Source organism: Vicia villosa, unplaced genomic scaffold, assembly GCF_029867415.1.
Source record: "Vicia villosa cultivar HV-30 ecotype Madison, WI unplaced genomic scaffold, Vvil1.0 ctg.000029F_1_1_1, whole genome shotgun sequence".
Taxonomy (NCBI): domain Eukaryota; kingdom Viridiplantae; phylum Streptophyta; class Magnoliopsida; order Fabales; family Fabaceae; genus Vicia; species Vicia villosa.
This window is the reverse complement of record NW_026704961.1, coordinates 941,591-952,015: the sequence shown is the minus strand read 5'-3', so window position 1 is coordinate 952,015 and position 10,425 is coordinate 941,591. Positions and strand designations below refer to the sequence as shown.

At 32.0% G+C, this 10,425-nt stretch overlaps 1 protein-coding gene and 1 long non-coding RNA gene across 2 annotated transcripts; both read left to right on the top strand.

Moving 5' to 3' along the window:
• The first annotated feature begins 1,050 nt into the window (after window positions 1-1,050).
• Window positions 1,051-1,548, top strand: LOC131622277 (uncharacterized). The gene has a single exon (XM_058893302.1). It carries the CDS (start codon window positions 1,051-1,053, stop codon window positions 1,546-1,548), a length of 498 nt encoding a protein of 165 aa, XP_058749285.1.
• Window positions 1,549-7,215: 5,667 nt separating this feature from the next.
• Window positions 7,216-8,940, top strand: LOC131622307 (uncharacterized). Its single transcript, XR_009289830.1, has 4 exons — window positions 7,216-7,508; window positions 7,730-7,828; window positions 7,998-8,063; window positions 8,507-8,940. It is a non-coding gene; the product is annotated as an uncharacterized LOC131622307 (long non-coding RNA).
• Window positions 8,941-10,425: the final 1,485 nt, after the last annotated feature.

Sequence of the window (10,425 nt, the reverse complement as noted above, 5' to 3'; positions counted from 1 at the left end):
TTTTATCGCATTCCATCAATTTAAATAAATACTTAAAAACAAAATTGATAAATTAATAAATTATGTTATATTCATCTTTGAAAACAACATTCAAATATAATCAAAACTTTCTTATAGAATTACTAAAATTTGGATCAAAAGAAAGTCTTGCGAAGTTTCTTGGTTTAAATTTCTTTCTTATACTGTACCGCGTGAAATGAAAGGTCATATGTGAGTCATGGAGTATCACTTTTTAAAAATTGTCACACATAAAAAGTTTAAACTATAGTTACGTCGTTTTCAGACAAGCATTAAACCAATAGTGCAAGACTATATCTGTTGGTTTAATTATTTTGATCAAGATATTAATAGAGATTACTTGTTAGATAAGAAAGGTATCTATAGACTTAAGTTTTATTATTGAGGGGTCTTAGCTTTGTTCTCTTGTGTTTCCTGTTTTCTCTTTTTGATTTATGATATCTTTTTCTTTTGGTTAAAAAAAATTGCTGCTGAAATATATATTTGTTAATTATATTTTATATTTAATTATAAATTTTATTTAAATCATTTCTATGAATATTATTTTATATTTTATTTAACATTTTCTAATTCAATCTTAAATTTTTTTAATTTATTATTTATAACATTGAATATTAATTTTATATGTTAATAATAAAGTAATATGATATTATATTTTTTTTAATAGGGAATTATATATATAGAAATAAGCGGTACAAAACGGGGAACCAGTTAGCCCCAAATTACATGAACCTAAAGAAAGGTATACCTAACCTATTATTTACAAAATCATTCCGAATACCTAACGGAATGGAATCAAAGAGGACGATAGATTCGATACCGAGCGCTATATGTATATGAAGTAAGTATATTATTAAAATTATGTTGAATAAAAAAAAATGTGTTTTCTGAAATCACACTAGCTCTTGGATGTTGAATTGTATTCTGAAATGTTGTGCATACACCCAGAATAATGTGGCATGGGAGAAAGCTGAAGCATTTAAGATATTCGATACTGCTGCTATTTACAAAAGCATTTGTGGAGAAAGTACTATGGTCCCTTGGAAGCATTTGTTCAACCAAAACCGTGCAAGACCAAGGGCTAAATTCATTTTATGGTTGGCTCTGTGGGGAAGGCTGGGCACAAAGGATAGATTGGAGAAAATCGGGATAATTCATGACAAATATTGCTGTTTCTGCTTGCAGTATGAATCCTTAAATCACCTCTTCTTTGACTGTGCTTTTACAGGTTTCATATGGCATAGAATGCTTGCTTGGAATGGGTACACACGCCATGATGCAGATTGGGATAAAGAGAAAAGATGGCTTATAGAGGAGTTAGCCAAAAAAGGGTGGCGTCGAGAAATTCTAAGAATCAATCTTGCTGAAACGGTATATCACATTTGGCAAGAAAGGAATGGGATAATTTTCAAGAATAAAAGTCCAAATCTTGATGTTATTAGAAGGATTACTGAGAGTGTCATAGGTAGAAGCATTCTAGCTAAAAAGTTAAAGATTCATATCAATGCTAGTAGAGATAGTATAATTTAAAGTTTTGTTATTAGTGTATTTGATGAATTGGGCCTGGATCATATGATCGGCTTGTATTATCTGTTTTTTGGAAATTAATAAAAGTATACTTTTTCCAAAAAAAAAAAGTGTTTTCAAAAATAAGTTACTAACAGATAAATATTATTTTAAAAAATTTAATTTTAATATTTTATTAAAAATTTAATATTGCATAAATCCTGACCTGACAAACTCCCAAAAATACAGAGATTACCTTATCAATATCTTCACTCCCGCATGAAGGTTTTGAAACGGTTCTCCTCTGTCCATAGATACCGGTCGAATTAGTTCTGAAATTCAAGTTCTTCACTCCCGCATGAAGTCTTTGGATTTAGCACTCCTTGTTCCAGCAACATAGCTCTTAGGTCAGGTAGGTCTAATCATATAGGTCCATCATCCACTTCAAGGGATCATACAATATGAATATTCTTTGTTCAAACACTCTTCTACTTTTACCACAACCAGAATTTATCCCTTATGGATCTCATCCAGAAACAGACAGGATGCCTGCTCTGATACCAATTGAAAATTCTGGTATGACAGACTTGGATGTCAATCCCGATGTCAAGACATCAGATCTGTTATTAATGTAGCATAAGCAGAATAGAAGGATCCCCCATTAATTAATTACTCCTAAATAAGAGTCAATAAGACCTGGGATCACACACGTTCAGTAGACATAACCAGATTATAATCTTTATATGGTTCTGTTTAGGAACATCTAACACTTCTGAACCTGATGTTATAAACAGAGTCATAACATTCATAACCGAACAAATAATGCTAAAGATAAATAACATAGTTAATTGTTAATCCAGTTCGGTCTAACTACCTACTCTGGGGGCTACCAAGCCAGAAAGAAGATTTCACTATCAGTACTCAGTAGTACTATTTTATGTAAACAACCTCTGGTTTACAGATAAACAACCTCTGGTTTACCTAGTCACTACCCAATGGAACCTTTATCTCAGAACTCCATCCAAGACAAGAGAACCTCTGCTCACTCCCTAGTGATACCTAACTGTTACAACCCTGCAACAGCTATTTACACAATTAACAATGAACACATACTTGATCTTGCTTCACAGCTTCAATCAAGTTTACAATATTCAACTCTTACCTACAGGTTTCGAGTGAGGACAATCACTTCTCTAACCTACAGGTTTTGAGAAGGACATGGCAGCCATCCCACAACCTGGATGGTCTACCTATAGAAACCCTAATGACTACATCGTTAAAAACAAGGTTTTCTCTATTAAACTAGGTTACAAAGTTTTCTATTTATAACCTGATCCCAATTGGATTTGGGCTTACAAATCTCAGCACTCCTTGCTGTTACAAATATGCAGAAATATTTTGCTACAAATAAGGTCTTTTAATCATGAGTTTCCTAATTTATCTCCTAAATTAGAAACTGCTGAATCTTCAATCTTCTGATCTGATTCTTCCTGAATCTTCAATCTTTTGATCTGATTCTTCAATTATTCTTTTGACCTTTAAATATGCGCCACATAGGATTACAAAATATTCTGTGAATATCCTGTATCTGTTAAGTACAAACTGAATCTTCCTTTCAGTTCTGCAGGCGCGATGTCATGAGTTGATGTCATGACATTCCATCTAACATCTTGCTTATACCTGTTTTGTTCTTTTCAAACTTGCAAGATTCACATTTTGACCATTTGCTGCTTTTATATGTTTTAGCCAAACATTAGACAATAATACAGAACAGACAGAGCATCAACATATTCATCTAAATACATACAACATGTTTAAAATTAATTTCAATTTATTACAATATATTAAAAATGAGGAGTGCTAGCAACACTCTCTTTTGAACACTCTCTCAAACACTCACTTTCTTATTGGTTGAAACATGTGTGGGCCCACCACTTTGAAAATAGGTCCCACATAAAGTTGTAGGACCCACACATGTTTCAACCAATAAAAGAGTGAGTGTTTGAGAGAGTGTTCAAAAGAGAGTGTTGCTAGCATTTCTCATTAAAAATTAATTTCAGTTTATTATAATATATCAGAAATTACAATATATTATTTTATTAAAGAAATTAATTTATTATAATATAATATATACTATATATTATCTTATTATAATATGTCAAAAATAAATTTCAATTTATTTATTCGATTGGAATTAATTTATAACATATAGTATATATTTGGATAAATAAACTAAAATTAATTTTTGATATATCTAATATCTAATCTAATATCTATCTATTAAAAACGAAGTACCTGGAAATTCCAGGTTTAACCTTTGATAAAATGTTTAAACTTTTTTGATTCCGGGGATAAAAAGGACTAATCAATGCCATGTTTTAACGTCATTCATTTGGTATTTAATACGGCTGACGTGGCAACACCAAAAATTTTGTTGGATTTTATATTATTTTTAATCCACTAATTATCTATTATACTGTACTAATTAGGGTTATCGCGTTTATCCAACAACAATTATATCTGCACCAGAAACTGAACAGATAGCCGAAATATGCATTATTGGTATCATAACTCCACGGCTTACAAGTTACAACCCACAGAATCTATTCCCAAGATGCAACCATTTGTTTTTCTGCTAAACCATATTTATATACTCTTAGTCTCTTTCTCTTCCACTCCATCCATCCTCATTCATACGACTCTTTCTCTTCCATTCCATCCATCCTTATTTTGCAGGTAAAATTTACACCTTCCCCTGATTCAGAAATCATCACGTTTTATTATTCCTCTACGTTGATTTATGTCGTTTTTCAAACACGTCTTTACAAACATCAATGGAACCTCCACGGAACCGCATAACAACCGCCACAGATTGCCATCTTTAGATCTGGCACTCTCACAAGCCGCACACCGAGTTTCCTTGCGGTATCCTTTGTCCCTTCAATTATTTCAGTTTGGTTTATGTTGGCTTCTGATTTTTCTTGTTAAGATGTGATTTCAATTTGTTCTGAAGAATGAAAGAGGAACTCGTGTTGTTGCTAAGTTACTCTTACGTCACTACAACACGGAAGGGCTTCTAAAGCGCTTTTTTTGGCCTTTAACAGCGCTTTAAAGCGCTCTCATAGCCAGCGCTGGCGTAGGTAACGAAAGCGCTTTTAAAAGCGCTCTGGTAGATCCCCCTATAAGAGCGTTTTTTACAGAAAAAGCGCTCTGGTAGACCCCCCTATAAGAGCGCTTTTTCTGGAAAAAGCGCTCTAGTAGACCCCCTATAAGAGCGCTTTTGCTGGAAAAAGCGCTCTGGTAGCCCCCCTACTAGAGCGCTTTTCCAAAAGCGCTTTGGTAGGTTGCGTTTTTTTTTTCTTTCTTTTTTTTGATCTTTGGCAGCGCTTTTTGTAACAAAGCGCTTTCGTATGTGGACCTTTAAGAGCGCTTTTTAAAAGCGCTGTCGTTGCTAAATGAGATATTTTAAAGTGCAGCCTATAATTTCAGCCTCCCAGATCGACCTGTAATATTTTCGACCTGTAATATATTTTCAACCTGTAATATATTTTCAACCTGTAATATTTTCGACGATATATTTTCAACCATAGGTAGGACTATATATATACTAATATAATACCATTATAATATCCAAAATTATATATATACATCATTATGTCAATCAAACTAAATCTCTAACATCAACAATATATTATACTTCAAATATTAATTGGCAACAATATGAACAAAGTTAGTAACCATATATTCTGGAGTACTATAATATTCTCTTCAAATCGACACAAATCCTACTACATGAATAGCCGATGAATATAAAATTGACACAATTCCTCTTTGATTTCTTCCAACTTAAGTTTCGGGTAAGAAGCAGCACGGAATTCGTCAAAGTACTACAGAATAAAAACATAATATGAATGATTTAGTTAAATGTAATAAATTATAAGAAGTTATCTAATTAAGTTATAAATCCATACCGTGATTGGAATCTCTAATTGATTCATTTGAAGGATTTCTTTCATAAACCTCAAAACAAAGTATCCACAGTCTGAACTGTTCCGCTGTATCGGACACTACATAGAAAAACAAATAAGAAATTATAGTTGTCTTGTTTTATCAAGTAGCATAAATATTATAAGCAAAATTGTGAAAAATAATGTACCTGCACTTTGATCCAAGTAATGTTGTTTGATTTAGTCCGGGATACCTGTGCGTCTCGTTGACTTCAGAACACTTGTATTGATCTAACAAAAATATAAAAGCATATATTTAGATCAATCTCACAAATAATTAAATATATAAATATACAAGAATATTTAGAACGATCCCACTTACAAATCAATAATTTCCTTCATAGCCGGATAATTGCTCCACTCACCATCTACCGAATTCAGAAAATATACAACTTCTCTTATCGGGTTGATAGCAAGCAACAACCAGTGTGCTCTATAAATTAAAACAATAGGTTATATAAAAATTTTGCTACGCAAAAGAAACAAAGATTAAATGAACCAAGAATGAGAAACTAACACTACAACATTTTTTACTTTAGGCAACGGAAGAATAGACAACGGCTGGAAAACCGTAGGCTAAATGGGTAAAAGCCACGCTTATGATGCGTTGTCAGGTTTTCAAATTTTTCTTCAAAAACCGTAGCTTATTCTCTTTTAGCTACGCTTCTAAGACGTGGACGTAAAATATACCGTCGCCTATTCTATTTAACCTACAATTTAAAATTGTGCAAATAACAAAACCGTCCCTTATTCTTTTTATACTACGGTTTGAACTTGTGGCCATAACAAAACCGCCCCTTATTCATTATTTTAAGCTACCATAGGGAACTTATCACACCTTTTATAGCTGCCACCAATCCAATATGCATTTAATGTGTCACGTTATATGATCTTTTGATTTTATATACATAGTTGTTTACTACTTTATTTTAAACTTATTTCTTATTGATCACATTGTCATTATATTTTACTATTCCAATGTACAAAATTATTTAAAATAAGCATCATACAATTTAAATAATTATTTTGAAGAGAAAAAATTACTTTAAATTACATCACACAATTTAAAATAAATTATCTTGAAGAGAAAAGTTTTAAACGTTATAGTCTATTGTTTATTATTTTAATTAAATAAAAAAATTATATTGGAAATTTATTCAAAAATTAATAAAAATTTAAAAGGAGATTAGTTTTGCCCCTATCATATCTGTCATTAATGTAGTTAATAAAAATTTATTACAAAATCGATCAAATTTATTGTTAATAATTATATTATCTTTTTTAGTAAAAAAAATTATAATAATTTATCTATCTTTTCATATATTAAGATATTTTTTATTAGAGATTTTGTGTCATATAATAACATATCTTGACGGGGATTTTTTTTAGGTAAAATAAATATAAATTTATAGAAATAAAAGTTAATTTTAAAAATAATTTTGGTTAACAAGTGACCTAAAAATAAATTTTACTTTTTAAAACATATTCTTCATAAAAAAATATTTCGTAGAAACATTTTTTAAATAACAAATAAACTAACAATAATTTTTATAACAAAGTAGTTGTAAAAATTTTAATATGTAAATTTATAGTTTATTATTTTAAAAAAAACTTTTCAACAAAAAAAAATGAATTAAAATTAAATAAAAAAATATGGTGAAAAGAATACCGATATCCACTCAAAATTCGCTGAACCCTTTCTCTTCTCTCTCTATTCGCTTTCGCTCATTCACATTCGAAACCCTTTTCTCCCTGTTCTCAGATTCATGCTACCGCAAAACCCTTTCTTTTTTCTGGCTTCCAAATAAACTTAAATGCTAGATTTCGATTATCTTCTGCACTTGGGATTGTTTTGTAACTTCATTACATCAAATTAGAGGAGAAAATGCTCAATTAGGTTTTACTTGCTATTTGTACAATACTCTTTATGAATGGGGATTCTGCACCTTTGAATACACGACCCTGGAAGTGAGGAAGGTAAGTGAAGAGCCCATGCTTTCTATTGCTGTTTTTTCACTTATTGCTTTCCATGCTTTCTTTTCTTGAAGATTTAACTCAGATGATATTTTCCATTTGTTTTTTACAATTCAAAATTTAATTTGGTTTAGTTTATTGTTTATTTTCCTCTGTTTCCATTGTTTTTACAGTTTAAGCTTTTCTTTTTTTAACAATTCAAGATTTAATTTGTTTTGGTTTAGTGTATGTTTGTTTTCCCGATGAAGCACCACCGCTACCGCGCGTTCAATAGAAGCTGGAAAGTGTAGCTTTACATTAACATGCCTTGGGATGCGATAATGGTAAGGGGAAACGCGGATCCTAACATTGTCTTAGTTTTTTATTTTCCTCTGTTTTTATCTCAGTTCTATTTTTGTTATAATGTAGCACCAATTCAATAATAGAGATTTTGATAGTACTGAAGTGTTTAATTTTTAATTGTTATTATTAATTGAATAATTGATTTATTAGGTTCTTCACAAACTAAACATGGTTGCACAAGCAGAGCTGAAGCATGGGAATGGATAGCACTTTGATGTACTTCGTGAATTATATTTCTCAAGCTTTTTCATATTTATTTGTTAACAATTGTGGTGGATTATGTTGTTATTGTGCCATGGATTGCTGCCACTAATTGAATATCACACCAATGGATTTATTGTTTTGTGATTGTCTTCATGCTTTTTCTGCATATTTTTCTTTTTCTATATCAAACTATTATTTGGTATTATGTCAAATAACAATCTCTGTATCATATGGAGTAGTTAAAATTCATTGTATCAATCTCTGAATCATTAATTTTCTTTACACTATTTGTGTCATTGGGATTGAGAACCAATTCGATAGTTTTCATGTTGAGTTAGATTATTCACCTTTCGAATATGTAAGTTAAAGAAATTTATTAATTCATAGTTTGTTTTGAGAAAATCAATTTGAAAGGGAGCATGATATAGTTTATTTGACCTATGTTACACTTGCAGGTCGGACGGACAGGGAACCTACACTAATGTTTATAAAGCTCTAGCTCCAGACACGAGATATCACAAGAGATATAATGGCTCTAAGTTGTGATGCTATGGTACATAGCTAACGAGTTGATGATAAGTTCACTATGTTTTATAGTTGTTTCTTATGCAATAGGTGTCGGATGCAAATTGTGGTAGTTATTGTAAAATCTTTAAAATTAACTTATGATGTTATTAATTTCGTTATTTTGTATATGGTTTATTGAGTCTGGAGTAGCATTTTCTGAAATTTTCTTTTACATTGTTTATTATTTTTTTATTCAAAGGAGGTAATAGGCAACGGTTTTATCGTGTGGCTTAAACAAAAAACGTGGACTAAAATTAATTAATATATTGTAGAATAATTAATAGACAACGGTTATATAGGTGTAGCTAAAATAAAACCGTAGTCTATAAGTAGTTCAAAAACCGCAGCCTATTCACGTATTTAGGCAACGCTTTTCTTCAACCGTGGGATAAAGTGACAAAACCGTAGCTTATAAGAATAGGCAACGGCTGTTTATTCCACGCCTAGAAAACCGTAGGCTAAAGGCTTAGGCTACGGTTTTTTGATATTTAGCCACGGTTTTCTGTCATTGCCTAAACTCATTTTTGTTGTAGTGTAACCCTACTGGTCGGGTATTATACGCCCAAAGAATCAGACTTTCTGTATTGTCGGATGACATGAATCTATCGACTAAGCGCTGTCTAACTGATTCCGGTTCCGAATCAATTGTCATTCCGCTGCAATGGGCGGAAGACACGAAACGGAATCTGTTTGACAATGCAGTCCCGCGCAACACTCTGTCATGCAACAACCTTAAATAAAAACATTATAAACATATTAGCGGATGAGTGAAAAACATAATAAACATAATGTGTAAATAAGTTGTTCGACTAATTAAATAATATATCGGATGAGTGAATATTACCGGATGTACGAGTGCATATTAGCGACGCCTAGTTGTTCTTGCGTAAAAATCTCTTCCAAGTCATCTATTGCAATATGTGAAATGAATTCAACACCAAAGATACCTTCCTCCATATTGATTTGACGGAGAGCACCTTCCTTCAAATCGGACATATCAACAAGTGTTCCGAGCATCGTCCGATATCGAGGAAAAAAAGCACCACCTTTTTTTGCCGCTTGCTTCGGAGGACCCTTAGGCGGTACGCTACGAACGACCTGTGTCACTTGTTGTGACTCCCGAGCAGATGTCTAAAAATCAAATAACGATCGATAAAATATAAAATCATGGAGTTTTACATTCAAATTATATATTAACACCTTAAATGTACCTCTTTTAGTGATGCAACAGACTCCTCCTCCTGTAAAATCCCTCTGCCCTTAATTGCGGGTTTTGTAGGAGCAGTCTAAAATTAAAATGTAAAAAATAATTAATGTAACGGTGCAAAATTGACATTCGAAAACTAAATGATTCATAATGGTTTTGAATATACCTCATCACCAATGATAATGAGCTCCGAGGGCCATGCAACAAATGACCCTATTGCATCTCGCAACAATGTCATCTCTGAGACCATGTCAGGTACCGGTAGCACCGCATCATGATCTAATACAACATCCACCGATACTTTCAGGTGTCTATCCGGGAGCGGTCTATGGTGAAGTAAATCTCCCACAGTGTTGTGCACTTTTCCCTTGCCAACTAGGTGATAAGACGGTGACGATAAGTATAGTTGGCAAGAAGAAATGCCCTAAACCAATAGTAAATATAAAGTCATTATCGTTAATAAAATAGAACAATTTGTAAGGAAAAGAAATTTATAATTACCTCGGGAAGTTTTCTTTGACAGTTGAAACTAGCTTTATCACTAGTTTCTTTCACCGATGCAGTATTGCACTTTTCTCTCATATACATATCTTTATCTCT

Bases quoted from the DNA above. Each gene is read 5' to 3' on its own strand.
- LOC131622277 (XM_058893302.1), top strand. From the start codon at position 1,051: ATGGTCCCTTGGAAGCATTTGTTCAACCAAAACCGTGCAAGACCAAGG.